Source organism: Athene cunicularia, assembly GCF_003259725.1.
Source record: "Athene cunicularia isolate RWA chromosome 9 unlocalized genomic scaffold, athCun1 chr9_part1, whole genome shotgun sequence".
Lineage (NCBI taxonomy): Eukaryota > Metazoa > Chordata > Aves > Strigiformes > Strigidae > Athene > Athene cunicularia.
Genome location: NW_020799110.1, coordinates 17267581 through 17291749, shown reverse-complemented (window position 1 = coordinate 17291749; position 24169 = coordinate 17267581). Strand labels below are relative to the sequence as shown.

The window sequence follows — 24169 nt, the reverse complement described above, 5'->3', positions numbered from 1 at the left end:
AAGAAAGCGTAATTTTATTTATGCTAGTTACTTACATTTTTTCCCTGCCTTTTATAATCTTAAACTTTGCATTCTCTTTGCAGTTAGGATTCCTTAGTTTAGAAGAGGAGGTACCAGTAGCTCGAGTTTATTTTATACTGTAGATGTGTCCTGTTTAATCAAGATGTAATTATACATACATATACCCCATTGTTTGTGGATGCACTCAAGCCTTGCAATCCCTTGCACTCAGAACTCTGGTTATTTCTATGAAGGTTTTCCCTCTGTCTGAAGAGAATTCACACTGCAGACGACCCCAGCTAGTAGCCGTATCAATCAGAGGTACCTGAAACAGAGTTTTGGAATCCTTCACAGAAACTTCCTCCTACAGACTGATCCTATGAAATGCCCCAACAGCTCTAAGTGCTTTTGCTGCTGCACTTGGTGAAGGTATAAATGAACTGTACTTGTCAGGACTGGAGATACTGCAGTGAAGCCACCGAGGCAGGATGCCTTTCAGTCATGTGTGTTCTGATGGCCAAAGGCAGTTTCATCTTGGTGCTCTCGTAGCTGCTGTAACGCATCCTCCTAACCCATTCTGACACTGAATAGAGATGGCAACCATCAGCTGTGGACAGGAACAGACCATGTCAAAGGTCTTGTGCAAAGAGTATGCAGGAAAGACCCTGCTATACACTGCATGTGTGATGTGTTAAGTCAGTCTCCTCCCTAGGGATAGGAAATTTTTGGATTAAAATGGTCTTGCAATAATGCTGAATTCCTTGAGTTAATTTCTTAAAAGCCCTGAGGGACAGGAATGGGTTACTTACAACCCTGACAGTACTTGGTTTCAGATTCCCTAACAAGTGATGCTCGTCAGTTGTTTCCAGTTATGCACATTTCTGCCAAGAAAATCAGCAAAGAAAATTAATTGACCCAATTACTCTTACAGGATTTGGGGACCAGGGGTGTTTTTGTTAGATAAGGTGTTTCTATAGACCCACCCAAATTCCATCTCAACACAAAGTTAAAGTCAAGTTATCAGGACCATCTAGTTCTTTTTCATGGCGCTTGCATATGGTTCCAGCTGTGTGCATTAAACCAGGAATTACAGTCCTTACAGGTTTCTATGCCTAACCAAACCTCTGTCCTGTACAGCACAATGGCAGTAAAATGGGACTGTACTATTCATATTTTACCTAGAATCGCTCCCTAATAGCAGGAGGAATAACTAAATGTGTGTTTGTTACATACCCTTTCTTATTTGTCCTGTTTTCTTGTTAAGCTTTGGCTGCTTGAGATACGCCACTGCAGTGCCTCCCACAGGGATTGTTCCCGGCAGGTTGTCACAGCCATATTAAATTGGCTCCCCATGCACTGGGACCCGCAGGCTACCCTGCTTTGTGCTGTGGAGACTTGTTAGCAGTGCGGTATTTAAATGACGTTACAAAGCAAGGTGAGCAAGGCTGATGTCCTGCCAGCACAGCCTTTGGAACATGATGGTGAACATTAGTAAGTGGCAGCTTTGGGGTGAGCTATGAGTAGATGAGAATAGTTGAATATGGACTTAGCTGGATGGCTTTCATTAAGACTGCCCTAAATGCAGGTTTGTTTTTACAGCGAACGTGTTCTGACAGTCTCCTCCTGTCTTTTCAGGTGGCCGAACCATTTGGAATGACTGCATTGTATTTAGATTAATAAAGTGGATTAGAGATATATCACACGGTTGTTTCCTGGTCTTTTGAAGGGCTATACCTGTGTGTACATGCTTAATATTCCAGAAGAATAACAAGTCACTGCTAGTAATCTTGCATTTTATTAATGTTTTGGGATAATAGCTAGTTAGCTTTTCTTTTTGAAGATCAAGGTGAAGGAAAGTATGGATTTTGCATGTAAGGCAGAAAAAGGTTCACAGATGCATACCCTGCCTTGTACTTTCATTGCCTTGTATTTCTAAATCTGTTTTTCAGTGGGCTTTGAGGAGCCAAGGAAAAGAAGTAATCTGTGAAAGATGGGGAGTTTAAGAAGCCATTTCTGGTCTGGAAAGGACTGTCAAAATAGAAGTCTGCCTACAGTGAGAACACTGACCACTTCTAGCAGAGTAGATGCTAATAGCTACAGTTATGAACCAGGGAAAGCAGCTTAGAAAAAACTTCCCAAGGTGGTACTGTCCAATCTACGAGTGGCATCCTTATTATGAACTAGGCATATCTTGTAGGAGATAGACTTGGTAGAAATGTGTCCTTTCCATGAGGAGGCTCTAAAGGAATACCTGCAATAGGCTTTAGTGGTTGCTGCAAAAGCCAAAGAGCTGCACAGGATTACGGATGGTAGCTGGACATTCATTCATTCAGTGGGTAACTCTTATCTCCTCAGGTCCAGCTCCAGCCCATTTTCCAGCCAAGGCTTGTTACGTAGGTAGATCGCAGAGCACTTCATGCAGGGAAGAGTAAAGAAGTCTAATCTAGAGGTCCTAAACTGCACCACTTTCTCTCCCTGCTGCCTTAGTGGGATACATAGAAGTGGGATAGTATTACAACTCAGTGCCTCAGAATCTTTATTTGCTGCTTTTTTTAATCTGTACTCTCCTTTCTAGGAGTGAGGACTCAACTGACAAAGGAAGCACTTGGTTTTGCATTAATGGCCTGTAGTATACACATGGCTTAAAAGGCACAGGGTGCTACTCTGGCTGTGGTTCTACAAGAGTTGCTGTTCACCCAGCAGTCTCACTCCCTCCTTTACACTTGAACTGTTCTGCTTTGAACCCTTAGCTAGGCAGTTCTACCCGACAGATTGCCAGAAACTCCTCTACCAGATAAAGAGCCTGCAGTTCAGTACCCCGAACCAGCTCATGAAGAGGGCAGAAGAAATAATTGTGTCAAAATGAAAAAATGGGCAGCAATGTGTAATTAGGATTGTGGCCCAAGGATGCCATCTTAAGCTGGTGCAAGTGTTGTATTAGAAAGAACATTGCTCCTCCTCTAGTAAGAAGCTGGCAAGTGCTGTGGTTGCAGTGCAGCCTGTTGTATGTCCACCACTTCTGGATCACTAATTTAGTTAATGCAACACTTCAATGTTAACTTTTAGTGTAAGTAATGGTTAAGCTGCTGTATACTCTACTCTTGCTCCCTCCTGGGAAACAAGAAAAAGTAAGGTCAGATCATGTCAGTGTTAGAAATATGCATCAATTATGACAATTGAACAACAAAAAATGTGTTACAAATATCATTTAAGATGTATGTAATATTTTTCTTTATGGCATTAATATGCCTTAGGTTCTACTGATTACTGTGGCAGTCAGACACCCAAGGATCATGCCAATGCAGTACTTAAAATATGTATTAAAAGAACCCAAAACTTTTTTGCCAAAACATCATGAAACCTATAGAAAACTAGAAGACACTACTTCTATCAAATTAGAGCCCTTGAAGAATAGCTAAAACATAAGAGCCTCCTGCAAAGAAAACACACTAATACAGTTTTGGTGCACACAGCATCAGTTGAGCAGTTCCAAGAAAATTGTTTGGCATATTTAATGCAATTAGAAGTTACTTTTTTTTTTTTTTTTTTTAAAAGCTGAGATGGTCCAAGTTTTTGGACCATTTTGAATTTTTTTCATTGCTTGGATTCTTCCAGCTGTTTCTCCAGTCCTATTAGCAAGCATTACAGTACCAACTATCATTAGTATTTGGAAGTCAGTAATGGCCAGGTTAAGGTCAAACTAACATTGTACAGGAAATGACTTACCTACTTAAGACACATTAGAACAGGACTCGTTTCTACTGCAGTTGAGTTCATGGAGTCCGCTAATGTGGGAGAACTTTAATCTTGTTTGTAATAAATTTACACAGTGAATAAGTAAGAGACCTTGATTTACTTTTCTTGTATAGTGGTAATTTAGGCCAGCGTACTTAAAAGTGCCATCATGAGAGCTGTGGAAATAACTATGAATTCTAAAAATCAGTGATGAGCCTGCCATTTCACTACTGGTGCAGTGTAAGAAACAGTGTCTAGAGACTGCTCAGGGTAAAATGGGAAGTTAAACTTAACCGAAACTACATCATCAGGCAAATGCTGGCTTTTCAAGTGTGCAAAACATTTAAATTTTTTCCTTGTCAGTTACTGCCATTAAAAACCTCTACTGTGCAATTCATACTCTCAACTGTAGATTTCTGTTGTGTAATTGTATCAAGCAACAGATAGAAGAAACCTTTAAAATAAATGTACATCCTTCAGTAACACTTCTGGACTATTTTTTTCAGAGGCTCAAGCAGCTGAACCCGTGTCTGAAGAGCACGTTACTTGCCCCAGTGCATTCTGAGTAAAACAATAAAATCAATACATTTCTTACGATTAAAATTCTAGATAGGTTTCTGGCTTGCTGATCTGCTACTAAGGAAAAAACCTTAACCACAACATTCTTTAAGAATATACAATCTTAGAATGTTTTTTTCCTGTTCAGATTCTTTGAAACAGAGTACTACTTGTTTCTCACTTGCACAGGAACATCACGGTTGTTTTGCCTTTAATGCTTTCAATAAAAAACCCCACCAGCAGTACACTGGTGTGACTCAATTTTTTTCAAAAGAAACTAAATTGAACTACTGATCACCAGTTTAGACATGTAGTTCTATTGCTGAACTTTAAAGGCTGGTTTTACTCGGTAAACAGTGTAATGACACAGGGTTTTTTTGCAAATGTAAAGAACTCCTATTCTCTAAACATAATTAATGCAGGTTTAAAATGAAATGGAAATTTTAGTTTGCTCCTCGATATATGGGAGTAATTAAGTCTTGCAGACTGCAAGACTATTAAAACATGTGGGTTCTGCTCCTTTCCCCCTTTTTGGTTGGTAGTACATCATGTGGGAAATAATTTTTAGTTGAATGAACCTGCAAGTACAAATCAAGATTTCTTTCAACTTCTCTTTTTGGCACCAGTGTGTAATTTCAAAATTGACTGAAATTAAAATATGAAATCTTGGTTTTAAAACCCACAGGACAAAGGGAGCAGAAAAACACAAAACAAGTGTTGATAAACATAAGCATATTTGATGTAGTTTGAAATGTTAAGTAATATAAATATACCAATTTTAGTGAATGTAACTGAATTCTAATTTATATCTGGCACTATTTTGACATCACAAATTTTAAGAAAATGTTTCATTCTTAACTCTTGCATTGTGAAAACACAACTACAAAAATACATGTTCAGCTTCCTGACTACTTAAATGTATTTTTCTTAGTAAAACAAAATAGCATTTTTAATATAAAGCCTGCATTTAAAAGATCCTGAAATGAAGACTGTGTGTTGTCAACAGAAGGGAATCAACTTCAGGAAAGTTTTCAAAAAACTAAGTGAAACGTTTGAAGTTTCTGACCTCCCTGTGTGACAGACACTGTTTCATACTACTGTAATTTAAAAAAGACCAAAGCCCATTCAGTGGAGGAGTCAGTGCAACAGCTTTGTTCCCTCTGTCCTCAAAAATGAAGGTCTGTATACAGTACTTTATGGGGTAACACTTCCTCTACAGACGAAGTCCCTCCAGAAACTTGAGAAAATGTTGGGCTAAGTTTAACTTTGGGTAGATCAAGAAGAATGTAGTCTGACAGTAACTAAAGGAAGCCATTAATAATTTTAGAAGCTCTAGTCCAAAGATGCAACACTGAAGGAGATCTAGGTTTGAGTCTGTTTAAGTGTGACCTGTTCAAACAGTAACTAGAGGAGGTAAAAGCCTCTGCATGGGACACCTGTCCTGGGAACTCTTGGGAGCCTCTTGCAGCCTCTTGCTTTATTTAGAGCCACTCAGTTCTCATATGGTACCTGCTGCCCATGTGCTTTATTCAAGTATCCCTGGTTTACATGTTAAGTAAGCATCTAAATAAGTGGACGCAGGAGACCCTACTGTGTATTGAGAGTACACTGAACATCTCTGCACAGACAGAGATCTGGACAATTCTTAGCAGAGATTACCTACCTCAGGAAAGTAAAGTGCAAATGCAGCTGGGTCACACATGGATTACTCTCAACTACTTAAAGATGCCCCTTTTTCTTTCCTTTTCCTCCTCAACCTGAGAAGAGCTGCCTTCTTCCAGTTTGCTCCTCCACACATTGAGAGTTATTCAAAATTAATACTGACCCATGAAAACCCATTTTTTGTGTCAATTCAGTTATTTAAGAAACAATTTCTTCACAAGACAGCTCACTCAGAAGTTTGTTGTTATAAATCAGTGTGAATTAAGTTTGCAGAACGACTATGAACCTTACAAAATTCACTGTAAACCAGCTCATTCTGTAGCAACCCTACGACCTCCCACATAACTTCAACTTCAAATGTTACATAGCTATGTAGGTTAATGTAATTCAGTTCGCTTCAGTTAACTAATGTTATGAATTTGATCAGGAGCAATATTTAAAAGTCTTACCTAACTTACCTGTGATGTAGCCTTCTAAAGCTTTTGGCACCAGTGATTTTGCAGTTCTTAGGTCCTCAGCTGAGCATTTGCCTGCCTCAAGCCCAAAGGACATTCCCATTCTCTTCAGCACCTCACTGTCATCATGAATCTCAAAGGTGTTATCGAAATTAAAGAGGTATTCGAATCTGCACGTAAAATGTCAAAATGAGACTGTTTTGAAAAGAGCCTACTTCCCCCCCCCCCTTTTTTTTTTTTGGTATGCACTGAGGTAGGTATCTAGATTCTTCCATTATCTGTAAAGAGTTCTTAAGGAAAAAAAAGTGCAGCAAATGCTTTTTCTCTTCTGCTTCTGTGACTGGCATGCCTACATGGTTTAAAATGGCACTTTCTCAATTCAAGTAACTTCACCACTGCAGGAAAAAAGTCTAATACTTTCTGCCTCATTAAACAGACTCAAAGGGGGAGAGGGAGGCCTTACTAAACATGAACCTTCACTTCCACTGAATCCAGTACTTTTAAAGGTCACCTGCAGCCCTGTCACCAAATTTTGCTTCTTTTACATTTCACTTTCTGTTCTAATGTGCAACACTCCTCCTGTGAACTGACCTATTTACCTTGGTATAACTTTGCTTTGTTGGATGCATTTGGATGCAGTTAGTAAAGCAGTCTGTTCAGAGTCCTGTATGTTAACAACCTACCATTTCTGCTGCAGGACTCTCAAAATGTTTTTCATTGCATATGAAAGTGGAAATAGTGATATAAACTTAATATAGCTTAAAGAAAAGCAGAGGCACCTAGGCTGACTTTATGCTATGATCACAGGCTATTAAAACTTTGGACAGCACTGGTCCAGGGGTTACAATATGAGGCTAGTTCCCACTACCACATTTTCTGCCGACAAAACCTTTATCCCTGGAAAAGCAACCCATCCATGAGGTAAGATTTTTAAAAGATAACTCAGTGGCAGGTCTTCCATTAGCTCTCCAAGTTTGTGTAACGTGGATTTTCTTAATAGTTTTTCTTATACCTGATCCAGTAAGTTTGGAAAAGTTACATCTTTTGTGCCTATACACAAAATTTTCATCTAGAAATCTACATGCTTTGTACTAGGTGGAATTGTCACTTACAGACATAATTTTTGTTGTGATTCATATGGTATTATTTGTAAAACCTATTCTTTATGCAGCTGTATTTATTTAAACATAACCACTTTAAAAGGGAAAAAAAGTATGTGTCACCATACCTTTAATTGGCACAATTACATTCCTGCTACCTAGGCTGGTGCAAGTCACATAACTATGTTTATAGTTATAGTTTTATGTTTAAGAAGCAACCGTGTACAGTTGTTCTCTATGTACATTCCTCATGTCATCCATGATTTTGTAGACACCCATGGATGCACTCTCCTCTCTGTTCTAGGCCAGAGAGTCCATCTGTTCCTTCTCTTAAAGTCTTTTCATAGCTTCAGGCGTTCCTGATGCCCTCCTGTGTCTCTCTCCTGGTTATGCTAAACTCTTTCCAAGAATAAGACAGCATATAGTATTCCAGATATAAAAGCACTATACATACACAGTTTTATATTGTATTTCTTACTGTTTTTCCTAATAATTACCAGCATCTCTTACTGAGAAACTTTTGCTCTCATAGAATGATCTACTGGGCTGCCATCATACTATTCAGTGCTAAAGACTAGGTCCAGAGGCCAGTGCTGTGTATGCGTAGTTTGGGTACGATTCCTGTCCCTTTCCCATGGTTAGTGCAAATTTGATCAACAGTGAATTTAATCTGGATTTTCTGCTCTTGCAGACAAATCTCTCTCTAAGGGTACAAGAGCTTACTTCCTACACCTTTTCTCTAATGTATAGCACTGTATCTCCAGTGGCAAAATCAGCTGTATTTCCTATCAGAATAAAGATGTTCTAATTTTCCAAGTTTCTGATACATCTGTTGCGTCTGAATGCTTGTTTAAAACTAGGTATTTTGGTTCCTTTTTTTCTCCTTTTCCTAAGACCTACAGCATTTATATAAAAGCATCATATACACCAAATATATTTTTCCTGTTCAGGTGCCTCATCTTTTCAAAACAATTTTTAACTTCTTCCCTTCTATCTGAAGACTCTGCTTTCTTTACAGCAACTTCAGAAGCGTCATTCCCAGTATTCTGCTTGGCACCCAACTGCCTTCTCAAACTAAACAAAACTTGCCCAATAACATCTTTTTTACACATGTGAGAAATTACAATCTGTTTTGGCTAGATAAACGCTATTTTTGCATAGGAGAAAACTTAGAAGACACAAGCCTATGTTTCTCATGATGCTAAATCCCCCTTACATGTATCACTTTTCCAAGCAATTATTTTCTTTTGGAAGATCCTCTGTAAAGAGAATTTTGAGTAGCTAATGCTGTGAGCTTATCTGTTCATTGGACTTTCTAACATCACCTGCTGTTGTATCATAAATACCAACCAACCAGTGCTTTATATAAATGTGACTTGGTAGAAGAACGGTAAATGGAAGCCCATTACAAGAGAGGGTTATTAAGTAAGGTTGAAACCACTTGAAGGACAAGCACCCAAGCTGACCAGTAATGTGGTTAGGCAGCAGAAATACTCCCCAATAAAGTACAGATTTTGAATTCTCCAAACTGAGTGACTACTTTTTCCAATTGCCTTGTTTAGCAGATCAGCGTAACAGTGGTTTAAACACTAGTAGTTTCTGACACTGTTTATCTACATACTGCTGCTGCCGCTCATCAGTTGCACAAATACCCAGAGTGGAAAGCTTGTTTAATTTGGGTTGTACACTTAATGATCTCCAGTTGACAGCAATATTGAAGCTGGGTTACATAAACTGGAATATCAACCTCAATAATTTTGGTGTGCTCATTTTTAGTACTAGTGTTTTCTTACAGTTTGAGATTGTAGAAGCATGTTACACTTCTTAGATCCCAAATGCCAGCTTAATTTCCAAAAACTTCAAACCTAAATGTAGAGCACAGCAGCAAGTGCAGCAAGAACTGTACAGTATGCCTATAAAATAAGGGTATAGTTAAGCTAAATCAATATTGATCCTAAAATTCCCAACTGCTGAACTGCAGTGCTGATGGGAGTATTCCAAAAGTTTTGTCACAGAATGTACTGGAATTCCGTCTAATTTTCTCCAAAACCTCAACTTTTAATAGGGTTGCTTTTTTGCATGTTGGTTCTTAAGTTACTAGACACGGTCTATTTTTGCTGCACATTAATTGACTTGGAAGTTCAATACAGGATTTGTATACCACAGGGTGAAATCTGTAATCTACAGTATTAAAGCAAAGCCAGCTATTTTCAGCTAATAAACTAGTTGTGATCTGATTAACAGCTAATGTAATAGTACCTCATACTTCCAGCCATATCTTCACAGAATGAAGAGCATAAGCACCCAGAAGTAAGTGGAAGATTTTCAGATTAATGTAGGAGTGCAACTATAGCCTTTTGCTTACAAAGACAGCATTTCAAATGTCTATGTAATTTACTTCCTTTTTTCCTTCAAAGAGTTAGGTGCAACCTTTTTGCTATTAAAAGACACTTTCAAAGTTGTTTTTATCTCCTCTAGGATGTTACTTTTGTGTTACATGGATCACTTTGTGTTTCTGACTATATACACTTATGGCATATTAGGAATAAGAATTCAGAAGCACTACCACATGGCTAATTCTGCCCTAGTATGTAATTTCACTCAGTTATTTCTCCTGTGCAGTGAATGCTCTGAAATGCCAGTCTGAAGTGCCTTTTACAACAGTGAAAGTCAGCCTGTTTTAACTAGAGGTAGTAAAGCAATGTTGATAAAGTCAGTCCTATTATTACTGTGGTTGCATTAAATATTAAAAAAAGCCAAAACCAAAACACCCCCCTGAAGGGACAATAGAAAATTTAAATACGTAATTGCTTTTACTAAACTAGAGAAATTTCTCTCATTTGTTCAAAGAAAAATTCCAGTCCAAAGAAAATAAAATTCTAAAAATGGATTCCATAAACACTCACTTATCACTTGATATGCTGCAGTCTATAACTGTTCTTTTGCTAGTGTTGACTATTAGGAAAGGCAGCTGTATAGTTGAGTTCAAAGCTGGAGGGCCTTGATTTTGTTGTTCGTTTTGCTGATTTCTTTGTACCAAGTTTTTGAAAGCTATTTGCTGTAGAAAGAAAGAAAAAACAATCACTGACAGTAAAAGATCAGTGTTTCTAGGAAGTGGAACTTCACAGCTCTAATTTACAAACTCTCAATACCTCCAGTATTTTTCTGTCAAAAAGGAAGCTGTGGCCTGACTTCCTCTTAGCACTAGTGAAGCTCACCAGGAACAGAAGTTAAACACTAATTTTTCACACATATCCTAATGGCTACAGCCCCCTCACAATCCCTGGAGAAGAAACAAGAAAGGAGCAATAAAGCTTGCTGGTTCCCATGGTTCCCCCCGTTCCTTTTAAAAAGGCACTGGAGTCAGAGGTCTCCTCTGTTATTTGTATAATGCATAATTACATCTCAGGCTAGGAACTAGTTACACTGAAACAAAAGTTAACAGAAATTACAGCATCCCCCCACTTCCTATGATCCGTATTCTCTTCCCCTTCTCATTCATCATCCTCTTTTCTCTCTCCAGAGTTAGTTTTGAAATTTTCCTCTGAAAGTTTTTATACAACAGATGTTTGTGACACCACTCGCTCTCTACTGAATCTTATATCTGACTGCATATGTATGAAAATGTGCGTTTTTAGGAAATGTTATTTGTGGGATTGGAAGCCAAGTGTACTTACCCACTTTGAGGCACTACTTATTCCACTTAATGGGAAGATGGACAGACAGAACCCCAAAGGACTGGTAAACCATTTGTCAATGAACACAGTCAAGGAAAAAATGACAGTTGGAAATAGTAAGGGAATGCAACTCTGTTCAGACTAATAGTTGCCTTGTTTTCACCAGGATAATTTCATGTTATTCTTAGAGAAGCTGCTAATTTATTAGGTTGGACAGACAGAATCAGAGTTGTGCCCCAAACATAGAAACAATTTTTGGTGATGACAAAAGGAGATGTATCAGATACTTAGAAGTTTTAGTGCATATCTAATGACATGGAAATTTTATCAATATAGTTGCATCAGGAAAAAAAATATAGCCTTATTGCCTGTAACCTCACTAAAAAGTTTGATTGTATTTCAATTACTGGAAGTCTGCACAGACCAAAAGATTTAAGAATGCTCATAACTGTATTTATAAAATGTTACTTTATAAGCAAAGATGCATCTGAAATATATTTCTGCAATCAAAACCAAAACTCAAGTCATCTTGGAGTGCATGTCAGAATGTAAGAGCTGGATTTGCCAGCCTTCCACTCTTAGGATCCAGAAATGTCTATTTCTCCCAAAGCAACTCTGTACATATTTACACAAGTTCAGTTGTTAATCTCATAGTTTAGAATCAAAGACATTTTCCAGAAAGAACTACTCAGAGAAGGTAACTCTCGGGGGACTTGGAGACAACAAAGGGGATTCAGGATTGTTCCCATTCCTAGTAATGTTGACAAAGATTTGAACTTGATAATTTAATTTAGAGAAAAAAATAAAGTTAAATATACCTGCAGCAGCAATTCTTGTAGTTGGGCTCGCTTCTGTTTTATCCTTTCAATTCGCTTCTGTTTTTCTATCTTAAAATATAAACATAAATGTAATGTATCAAGATAATTACTTAGTTACCTTGTCTGTTCCACTGTGCCAAACTGAATAGGCTTTAGAGCTACATCAGTGTGCTAGCATAGCACCATTACAAAAATCCGTACTTTCTTTGTAACTGGTGGTGCATTCCATCACATGGTAAGTAAATCACACAAGTCTTCTCCGCCCTACCCATTTGCCATATTTTTTCTTCTTTTTCAGACAGACTAATCTCATAGCCACAGGAGTTTCTCCATAAAACAGATGGGACAAACTAATTTATTTCTTTGTCAACAATTTTAACTTCAGTAAAGAATCAATTCTTACAAGAGACTGTTATTTCCCCATCCATTCCTCTTTTGTATTGGGCACTGAGTGCCAGTTAGCACCAAATTAAACACTTGCTTAAGTGGGTGCTTTGGGTTGTGGGTTTTTTTTTTTTTTTTTCTCCTGCCCTCCACTCTTGGAAGCGTGCACATCTCTTCCACCACTCTAGCTGCAAACTACTATACAGAAATGTGTGGAGGGGGGGCTCAGGATCATCACCTTCATCTTTCCAGTGACCTCCGCTTTTTGTTTAGACTACTCATTTGAGACTTGATTAAACTAACAAGATTTCAGCAACAAAAAGGGGGTAGAGGTAACATTTTCTATATGAGCACAGAATCCATTTCCTGCAACAGTTTTGTTAACGCCAGTTCATGGGGCAAAGCAATCTTCAACCCAAGTGAGTAGTGTTTGGTTCTGCACTAGTACTGTGTGCCTGCTGATACTGCAGATCACACACACTTTAATGTTTAAAATGCTTCCTTTAGAGCATAGTAGATGACTTTCACTGCTGGGACAAATATAAACTCATAAAACCCATGAACAGTACAGATATAATTTAGACATGGTTTTTACATAACATGCTTTTTTGTACCGATTCCTCATTTTTGTGCTGGTAATCTTATTATGGAATTACACTGTAATACAGCTTTAAAAGCAAAATTAATTCTGATTTTCACACCACGAAAATGCAGCTTTATTTTCTATTCTTTTCTATTATGTCATAGGAACCAACATTTTAAGAAAATATGCCTGGCTTCCATTTTGTGCATATGTAATTAGAGCCTGAAACAATGAACAGAATATGATCATTGTAGGTGACACAATGAAATTCAAGTTCCATATTTGTAACAATAACCTATACAGCAGATAATGCTTTCACATTAATGCATTGAAATTGTAGGTTTATCCATATTTTTTTAAAAAAAAGAAGCCTGGAGTATAATGATTGAGCATATGCATACTCATTGAGTGGACATATTTTCCAAGTTGCTGTAATGGACAAGGATGGTGAAAGCTTTTTTCTTACCACACCTAGAAAGACAATTGATGTAAATGAACCTGCACAAAAACATTGCTCTGTACTAAAGAGGCACCCCACCCACCTTTTAAGATATTTAATGTCACAAGTATCACAAATATAATACATATTAAGATGTATTTACAGTCAGTCATTAAAGCACCCTGCAGTAAATCCAGTAACTTCTGCTTTTTATTTATAGAGCATTTGGCCTGAAGGACAAGCAACATTTGTGCTTATAAATTCTGGCATCCCTGCAAAAACATGGTAACTCTTAGCCTGCTGGAAAAATAATGGAAATAACTAGTAAGTATAACTTCCCTGGCAGTTCATAACTAGTATTTGACATCCTAGCAGGAATTACTTTTCAATTTAATTTCCTTTGAACAGCATTTCCAAGTACAAACATTAATATAAAACTGGTCTCATTTCAAATGTATACCATCTTGTAAGCATAACTTCACCATAAATTCTTTTTACTTTCTTCTAGTGATTCAGGCAAATACAGACTTTAATCTTAAAAGTAATCCCTGATTTAATCAATGTCCATTTTTGTAAGGTAAATGAGGGGTTTTTTAAGCTTCATGTCAGGTATTCTAAGTAAAACTGAAGTAAGCATACATAAACATAGCTTTTCAGTTTATTCAAGTATCATTAGTTGTATTTTCATAACATGCAAGAATCAAAGCCAAAGTTCAAGCTGAGAAAAAAAACCCTCTTCTAAAGTAAAGCAGCACCATTATCACAACCTGTGAGCTATACAGAATTTCCCATCTACTTCACTTTACCTCTAGATTCTGACATTCCTGAGCTGAATTTGTAGGAAGACCGATCCATCTGATTTCCTTCTTCTCCTTTGAAATTATGTTCATTGCCATCAGGACATTAAGGGCATCATAAACTCTCCGTCTAATATTTTTCTGATCATAAGCCTGCTAAGAAAACAATGCAGCATTAATTACAACAAAAAAATTCAAAAAGGAAATAAAGACTGAACACACCCTTTGTAGATATGAAGATAAAAAGCCAAAATGTCAGTTCAAGTCAGAGTGGTATTAAAACATGATGCCTTCATCTGTGCTACTCCCTGAATACCACAGGAGTGTGTTTGGTTGCAAATGGAAGCTTCAGACCTGCTTGAAGCCTCTGTGTAGCAAATTCCCATCATGGCAAGTCTGTTGAGTTGAAAAGCCTGACAAGACCACATATGGTGAGTAAAACAGTAGCCATTTTTAAAAGATAATTCTTTTGGCAGACTTCTCTATTTTGTTTACAATTTAGAGGGAGTTCAATTCTTCATTTTAATTCTCCATTTTTAAATATCAGAGGGTAAATCTCTGTATTTGGGAAGCAGTTACGTAAGTGAAGAAGAGTACGGAGTACGGCAGGACAGTGCAGAAACAGAAGGAACAGAATTCCATGATAAACCAGACAATTTCGTAATGGTATAACAAATTTCAATACATATTTGCTTACCGAATCTGTAGCTAGGTGGCTGTTAGAATTTGTGAATTCTGATACCAGCTCATCAGCAACTTCGTTGTATGAAGTAGTTCCTTTACGTTGAACTTTTTCACATACTTTCATTGAAAAATGCCTCAGACCTTTCCCATTTTTATCTCCTTTTTTGCTTCGCTTACTGGAAGAAGAAAGTTAATTATTTTAATATACGGAATGTCAGTAAGCTACTTAGTTACACAGCAAAAGGTCTAGCTTTTGCAACAGGCATCAGGACTCATGATATTATGTACTGCCTAAATGAAAAACAGAACACTGGGAGCCCTTTTCCCTTTCTCCGTGATTTCTACACTAATAATATTTGAACACATGCTGCTGGGCAGATGTTTAAAGAAATGGATTTGTAATTCATCTCCAGGTAGTTTCACAAAAGAACAGCCAAAAAAAGGGGGAAAACCTCACAGGGTGTTTATGTGCCTGGAAGTCAGATATACAGGGAACTCTCATGTTTGTGCTTAAAACAGAAATGCTCAGACATTCCTATTTACAGTACAGCAAAAGATAGCTTAATTCTCTGAATGGCCAAGTTTAGTATCTGTGCTGTCATAGTTAAGACTGAGATACAAGAATCTCTTGTGGAGAGTAAGTTCACTGTTTTTTATGGTGCCAAATTAACAAGTGGTAACTGTCAGGGTTATTTTCCATACACTTTCTTCCTCCAGAAAAGCAAGAGCTTAGATAATGGTAATAGAACAAACAGGAGCAATTGGTTTTATCACACGAGCTAGATTTGGATGTGTATTTCAACAGAAGCCTTTAAAAAGCTCAGCTGTGTTGTGGGTTTTTTAATTATAGTTTTACAAGTTGGTTTGATAATATGTTTCAGGGAGATCTATTATTTTGCAGGAAAAGGCCTAGTTCTGTCAACAGTAACAAGCTAAGGAAAACATTAAAATACAAGAGTGCTTTTGAAAATTTTGAATGTATTTAAGAGAACATTGGAAAGAAGGGCAGAAGAAAAGAGTGGAAAGGAACACTGGAAGATTAAAAAAACCCCAACACTCCTAATATTTATGCCGTTATTCAACTTGAGAACTTGAGTAACCCCTGAAAGGTAAACAAATAAACCCACTCTGAATGCATTCAAGGTGTCAGAAGTAAAAGAAGAGATCATCTGTTTACAAGTATTTGTCACACTGAAAACTAGAACAATCCTGTTTCTGAAGATGCATTGTGTTTGTTTTTCACAGATGTGAAAATACAGTATAATCTGTAACAGCAAATGTATTTATAAGGCATGATGAGGCAAAGAGTAATTAATTATAACATACAAAATACCTTTTACATGGAGGAGTGAAAACCACTGAAAGTGGGAACTGGACACCCATCTCTCTGAAGGGCAAAGCTGAAGAAGTGAAACACATATGACCATATACATAAAATATATGTTCAGTAATACTCACCTTTCTGAAAAATCTGATTCGATAAATTCTCGAGTCCGTTTTCTGTCCCTAAGAAAAGACAATTCAAACTTAGATGAAAATAACATATATTTAGACCAATGTATTTGGGGCCTAGCTAGGTACTAATGTTTGTTGTTACATGTTTACTGAAAAGGGAAAATAATGCACACACAACTTGACAAAATTTGAGACGAGGTGGTTAGGACTTCAGAGGGTGTCTGAGCTCACTGACAGACAAGTTCTATTCCTAGTTTTATCATGCTTTGACCACATGATTTTAGGGAAATCACTTAATCTGAAACTACAGGAAGTGCTGATGTGAGCTAGATAACCAAATTCCATCAAAAAGGAGAAGCTGGAGTCCTTGGAAAATTCCTATTTAGAATTCCTCCATGTGGAAGAAAAATGCCTTTAAACAGTGCATATATTTTCAGGACATTGAATGTTTTGGTATCTTTAAACAAACAAACAAAAAAAGTAAAACACTAAACGTGTATTAGAGCTGATGCATATGGAGCTGAAGAGAGATACTCTGAAGAAGCAGGTGATGTGAATTTTGCACAGGAGTAGCAGTCACCAATCACTGGTTTCCTTCTTGTTCTGTTTATTAGCTACAGCAAGCAGACTTCAGAAGTTGTATTTCTAATTTGTCTTTTATTCTTGCAGCTGACACAATGCACGTTCTTGAGACCTGTCGATAAATTACTTTGCGTTGTTACCCTGAAGTTTCAAAACCAGGGCTCACAGCAGATACTTACACAGCTAAAAACCTGACAGTGTTACGAAGTGCGCTGAACAAAAGTGACAGATTTGAAGACCTGTGCCAGGCAGTCAGCATGTGTCAGGCTGCACCACCCAGAACCCACCAGCCTTCCTGTGCAGCAGGGCGGGCCTGCCGGCTTGGGCACCCGCTGTCCATGGTGCTGACCCGCAACCTGCACCCCGGGGCTGAGCCTGGAGCCGCCCCGAGTGGGGAGCTGCGCATGGTCTGCGAGCCAGGCTGCCGGCAGCTGGACAGAGCTCCGAGAACCAATATGCTCTAGTCTCATTTGATTTTGGGAACAATTTGGAATCTGCAAGGAGGAGTAAACAGTGGGTAAAGCAAGGAGTGTGGATTGCAGTCCTAAGGAACTGTCTTCAGCAAGGGCTCACCGCCTAGGTTCAGCAATACCACAGACCTCACCTTTGTTCTGCAGATGAAAATATGACCTGTTGTATGGACTTCTGCATGTATCAGTATTGACTGTCCAATCAGAACATCTTGCTCTTTTTTATCAGTGAAACAATAGTTAGGCTCATTGGAAATACTGTGTCTAGATTTTGATGGTATACAAACAGAAGGATGGTGCTTCTCCTTGGCAGTGGTGGTTAATGCACTGCAACTAGGCTGACCTCTGGGAATCTCCATCACCTGGGTTGGATGAGGCTTCAGAAAGCTCATGGGCACTGATTCTCTGGTTTAGCAAGCTGTGAACAGACACGATAGCTTTTCCCTCTTCTATGTACTAAAAGAATTTCTGCCTGACCACCACATTTCACAAAATTTGCAGAAACAAAGCAATCTTTGACAACTCCTTTTTCAAATAAAATGAGAACGAAGTGGATTCAAAAGGTATTTGAGTTGGCTCAGCTGGCCATGGAGTTTATTGACTCTATGGTGGGAATACAATGACTGGAAAGTACAAGCCTGTGACAGTCCTTGCTTACAGCATGGAACGAAGAAAGTCAAGGTACAAACATTATACTCTCATTTCTGCTGTTTCCTAGATGCTCCATCTTCCCACCTCTAAAGCTGTAAAGGTACTACTGACATTCATCACCTGTTTAGAAAAATTAACCCAGATATGGAAATAAACTACTTTTTAACTTTCAGAGGCAAAGCACTACATCTGTCTTGAGACAAGTAAGCTCAGCAGTACTGGTACTAACATAAAAAAATATCGTGAAACACTGTAAAGAACCAGATTTCCTTAGAAGAGATAACTCTGTTACTCTGGAGGACCTCAGAATCCCATGAAAACTTGTTGCTACTGTAAAATAGTAATAAAAATACAACATTGTTGTTAAAAATTTTCTTAGAGCTTTATTCTTTAATTTCTCTTGAAGTGTTTTTGACAGTCTCCCTCCCTGTTCGCTCCTGCTGATACACTCAACAGCAAAGCTGCTTGGATATACCATGAACTTATGAAAAAAATAAAGGCTTCTTTTAACAAGACTCATGAATTTGTGACTCTCCATTTTCACAAAGAAATAGACACTGACATAAACCAAAATTAAAACAGGCAGTGAAGTGACCAGTGCTTGTATGTCTACATTTACATGCTTCAGACATCGGAAGAGTATACTCCTCTTAGTTATGCAAGAACTAGAAGCTGTAAAGCCAACATATAGACACAGCAGTATAAATAAAGGAAGAAATCAGAACAGATCCTCAAACATCTTTAAATAAACCAAAAATCTTACCCTGGGACCCAGCCAGAAGCTTCTGTTATGTGTGTCTGTGTGACCATTGTTGGAGCTGGGTTATATGCACTCCCAATCAGAACACTCCCTGAATTGGTCAATCTTTGTGATGTGCTTATGATCTATGAAATTTGGAAATAAAAAACACAGCTCTCTTAAGAAAAGAGCGATTACCACAAATAAAAACACAGCTCTTGAAAAAACAGATATTGCCACCCAAAATTCATAATAAGCATGGTACTAAGAAAAAACTAACAATTCTGTACCAGATGCAAGTTGCAGTCAAAATATACAGAAGAGATGTCATCAGAAGATCCTCACACATGTAAGTAATTACAGTACTGTTTTCTACTAATTTTACCATGTTACTGTATTATTCATATGAACAAGACTTATACAAACAGAAATAATTACTATGGCAGACAGGATCTGTACCTACATACATACATCTTGTTTCTTCAAGACCACAACTAGGCAACAAGCCAAATATTGATCAGTGTAATCAATAAAGCCTCCTTTCGAATGGATCTGTCTCCTCCAATTGCCTGTCTTTGGTACCAAAGACGATCTGAGCTGCAGACAAATTATTCCCTGCAGTTTCTAGCACTCACAACATCTCAAGGCATTTCAGCAAGCTAATAATACAACACTGTACCTATGGAATTAAATGTAAAGTCTACACAGTATAGATAGAATTTACATTTATTCAAACCTGATGAAATTGTATCCACATTGGTTGTTAACACTGAGACACCTGGTCTCAACTTTTAAATCACATCTAAGTTCATTCTTTAAAGTCGGTCACCAGAAGAATTTAGGTAGTATTTAAAAATGAAACTGTATAAATTAGTTAGTCTTTAAAATAAAACATGTTAAATTATTTTTATTCCAGTAAGGTAAGATTCATGCCAAAGCTTCTTGAACAATGTTTTTTACTCATATACCTTATTTTGCTTTTTTAAACTTTGTTTTACTTTATTTGCTAGTGACATATTAAACTTTGTACTTTCTTTTACTACTTAACTTACCTAACACCTGTGTAAGTATACGGCAGATACTTTGTTTGGTATCCATCAATATTGTTTAAACAAATAGAAAAAATGCTATCTGAAGAATTTCTCATTTCCTCAGCTCACTGAGCATTACATCACATCCCTCCTGTCACAACCCTGACACCAGACTGTGATTACATATATGTATTTTTTTATCTTAAAGACTTAAATTTATCTTACTTATTTTTTCAAGGGGATAGCTTGACAGAAACAACTGAAACCAGAAATTTAGAAAAACCAAAGCACAGCTACAAGTTAAGATATTTATTGGTTGATACTGGAGAACAAAAGATCCCTGGCTGGCTGCTTTACACACTGCATGCAGGCACAGTAAAGATAGCAACTTCTATAAACTTACTGCTACATTGGCTTAAAGCCAGAAACGTTTTGTGATAGAATGATTAAGTTTTAAAAAGCTGCCTTAGTTTCAGCACTGGTGTAACACCAGTATGTAAGTGAGAATCAGTAATGCGGTATTTCAATTAAACATCAATCCTATCCAGTAACTTTTAATATCAATTTCTTGCAACACTATAAATAACGCTTATTTGCAGTAAGCATATGGTTCTGCCAGCATACAGCAGACACATGCCACAGAGAAAAGATTTTAAATATTTTGCACACTGAAATTTCACCACATTCCGCCCTCTCTTAGGTTTCGCATGGCTCTCCTGATGTCGTGTAAATCACAGCTCAAATGTGTCATAAAAGGAGTATTTTATATCCAATCTCATAATTTTCTTGTGACAACCGCTATACTAAAGCGAGGTGACAAAATCACGCTGGGGTATTTCCGTGCCTGATAGTCTGGTCTCTCTCTGTCCCTCGATGCCACCTGGTGGCGGGGATGGCAGCCAGGCTGCTGTGCCGGGCACCCACAGACTGGCCTTGCCCAGCCACAAAATCCACGGTGAGTTCTTGGATGCAGGGACACTGCTGTCACCAGTATGCAAATCAGTGTTATTTCAGCGTCCCATTTAAATTTACCACTGAATGTTTGCTTTCACAAAAAAAAAATATGCTGAGTATTTTTAGAGGACTAATTCCATCTTCTCTTAACAGCAAACATTTTTCCAGTGTGCCTGAAGTAATCACATAAATCCAGTCCATAGCATAAAACAGAAAAAGAAAACCTCACCCTAATTTGACAAACAGAGCATCCACGGGACGTGTTAAATCCCTGTAAATAAGCACTAACATTTTATCAATAATACGTATGCTGTTAAATTTACGCCTACAGACTGCATCTAAAGAAATTGCAACAAACACCCATACACAAGAATCCAGCCTGCAAATTGTGCCAACTTCTTGGTTTACACAGCCATACCCCAAGGGATTCAGGCCCCTGGGTCACCGTTCAGCCATCAGCCCACTCCACTGATCCTGGGGGCTCTCTGCTGCTTTGAAGGACTTGGAGCAGCCACAGTGGTTAAATAAAGCCAAAAACCCCTCACGGCAGCAGGATGTTCCTAACACAGGTGAGATACCGAAGGAGGGCCAACATTCCCACTGTTAAGAACTTGCGAGCAATCTCTTTTAAATGGTCTGGGCTGCAACACAGCCATATGCTGGATGTCTTAGGAGGCCTGTGTTAATGGCTATTTAATAAGAAAATGTATTCTGAATATAGATCTATCCTTGCAAAGCAGCAGAACAAAATAATTTTTAAAATTAAATAGAGTAAAAATTAAAATAAAATGTGTGTCTTACCATGCAGTAGCTTTTGCAACTTCTACCTGCTATAGAACCTAAACTGTAACTAGGGTTCACTTAAACCAAAAGCAGGGCCTTGAGAAGTCACTCATAAGAGTAGGAACTGCATTAACTGACTGCTCTCCCCTGTTCTTGGCTATTATTTATTGCACTCACAAAATTCATCTTTTGAACTATTCCAGTGAAATGCTACAGGGCACATGCTCTAGAAATGTGTGCATCAGCACTGATGCCTGGAGGAACACTTCTCTGGTAGGCAGCCTGTGGCCAGTACGTCAGCTGGAGAGCTCTACACATGGAGAATGCAGCTCGGGGGGTGGCTGTAATACCAGTGCCCATCTGTCCAACTAGGATGAAAGCCACTGAAGAACATCAGTAACTGCTGATGTGAAAAAGACCCACCATGATTATTTATAGAACACATTGAATGGTTCTTGTAGTCAGGCTAAGCACTTGGCAACTAGGCATCAAGTTACCAGAAACAGTTCACTGCATTGCCCATTCAGTTTTTTGGCTGCCATAAAACCAAAAATTTGTCTCAAAACTGGATCCAAAATCCCTGAAACAGCAATATATACTCATATACAGTTATCATTGACAGGAAAACACAGTTTTAAGAAGAGTAGTTTCAACAAGTTAAATCTCTAGCAACACATTCAAGACATTTGTCCTTGGCAATGGTGAAGATATACCTGTGAGAACATGACTCAAAATATTCAGAATATCAATAACATTCTTAAGATTATTTTTTTTGTTAATACGCTTTTGAATAATAGTTAAAATGTCAACTGGTAAAGGTGTTTCAATTTCTGTTCAAAGGCAGGAAGACAGGTATCCCCTAAGGTCACGTACAAGGTTGTGGCTGGGAGAGGCATTTCTGGCATGCCAAGCTTGCTTACCCGCATGTCATCACCCTTCCACCCAGGTGGGGCACTTCAGCAGCCTCTGCCACTGAGGCAGGAAGCAGCAAGTTCCTAGCACTGTTCACATCTTTGTTTTTCATGTTTCCATATTACATCAACAGGAAGTCACACTGCTAGTTACACAAGTTGGCATTACCAGAGTTGCATAACTTACCATTTGGGGTCCAACATTCACATTGATTGGTCCTAAGGTTTTTGGCAAAATCTTAGTTGGGGAGTTGGTGCTGGAAACTGGCAATGTGATTACTGAAATATTACCTAAAGAGAGTAGTAAAAAGAGAGTTTTAAATCACTTCCTTAGTAACCTCTAAATAACGCTTTGGTAAATTCTCACATCATTTTAATGTTCTGGAATCAAGTTAGCTTTTTTGTCTTGTATGCTGCAAACACACCCTCACATAACAGCCTCTAGACAGTTTAGCAGATGTCACAAGGACACATCACGGAACTACACCTTCACTATTTTACCTTTAAAATTATGTTTTAGTATTTTCTTTCCAGAAACAATTTCTTCTTGCCTAAGACAAAGAGCACACAGCCTGACATACCTCAGCATTAAAAGTTAAAATTAATGTAAGACAGCATATAAAATATGTATCCATGTATCTTCACAGCCTTAACCATTCCTCATCTGACTATAAAGTACTCTGTAAAAATCAGTGAAGTAAGCCTATCACAGCCTGTCAATCACTACAGAGATGGAGTAAATGATGCCTTTACAACCTACCTAAAGTAACAGAGCAGGCAGCTGGATGTCCAGCCAACCATGCCATCTCTAACGCACCATGTTCTCATCCCAAGACGTTTATCATCTTTGTGATTCTGGACAGCTTGCAGAGATAACTCATCCTGCCTTCACACAAAGAAGCACAGCTCTATGCTGAGAGTCTCGCAAGTGCTGCTGCTCCTCCTTTATTCCAAATCATATCTGTAATCTTGATTATTCAGACTTAATGTCTGAATCAAAACTGTCATGCAGCACCACCATTAGCTCATAAGTGTTCAAACTGCTGTACACAAGCCATCAGTGAACACATTTATCTATTGACATTGTGGCAGCAGCAGCTCCTGTCTCTAACAGTTCCAAAGCAAGAGAGCTGGGAACCGATTGATCACATACCTCTCCCCATTCTTACACACAGCCTTATTCAAAATGGGGAAATGATAGTGGTGGGTCTGGAAGTAGAATCAAATACAAGGAAAAGCTGCCACTGCCTCATAATCCAGACTCAGCTTGGGTCTACCTGGGCTCACGAGTCATAAGGACAAGGATTGGCTTCTGAAGAGCTACTTAACACTCTCTGGTGTTTCTCAGACAGAAACTGAAGGCACCCAAGGTGACAGGTTCCTTCAGAACAGCGCAGGCACCAGCCCTCACCACCACCCTGCCCCGCCCTCCTCCCACAGAAGCTGGTCAGCATTCAGCTTAGCCCAGATGGTCCCAAGCTCACTCAGTGGTGTTTGAAATCTCTCTTCCCTGGTCTCCTCATATAACTTGCTCTACTCCACTGCCCACTTTCCTCTTCTCTCCTGGTCCTGAAACATGGTCTTTTTTTTAAAAAAAATTTTTTAGTACACCTGTGTTCTGCCGGTAGGTAGCTGGAAAATCATAAATTCAACAGTATAAATTCTCTGTAATACAAAGCAGAAGCCACACAATTGAGAGAA

The 24169-nt window shown here is 38.3% G+C and overlaps 1 protein-coding gene and 1 long non-coding RNA gene across 4 annotated transcripts in view; one reads left to right on the top strand and one right to left on the bottom strand.

The window, feature by feature from the left end:
* TFDP2 (transcription factor Dp-2) overlaps positions 1 to 24169 on the bottom strand; it is a 56642-nt gene that overhangs the window by 3949 nt on the left and 28524 nt on the right. Inside the window, exons 4-11 of one of the 2 annotated variants that reach the window (XM_026855080.1) lie at positions 22656 to 22759; positions 18814 to 18935; positions 16351 to 16398; positions 14906 to 15068; positions 14218 to 14364; positions 12006 to 12074; positions 10417 to 10568; positions 6414 to 6580 (exon numbers count right to left, since the gene is read on the bottom strand). In XM_026855080.1, the coding sequence (XP_026710881.1) occupies positions 6414 to 6580; positions 10417 to 10568; positions 12006 to 12074; positions 14218 to 14364; positions 14906 to 15068; positions 16351 to 16398; positions 18814 to 18935; positions 22656 to 22759 (972 nt within the window). The remainder of the gene's footprint in view (positions 1 to 6413; positions 6581 to 10416; positions 10569 to 12005; positions 12075 to 14217; positions 14365 to 14905; positions 15069 to 16350; positions 16399 to 18813; positions 18936 to 22655; positions 22760 to 24169) is intronic. The other variant, XM_026855081.1, reaches the window with a different exon arrangement.
* On the top strand, positions 6 to 23961 carry LOC113483499. 2 transcript variants are annotated; one of them, XR_003399028.1, is made up of 4 exons: positions 6 to 1435; positions 1950 to 2690; positions 21450 to 21455; positions 23948 to 23961. It is a non-coding gene; the product is annotated as an uncharacterized LOC113483499 (long non-coding RNA). The 2 variants fall into 2 exon arrangements; XR_003399027.1 differs by lacking the exon at positions 6 to 1435 and having other exon boundaries at positions 1705 to 2690.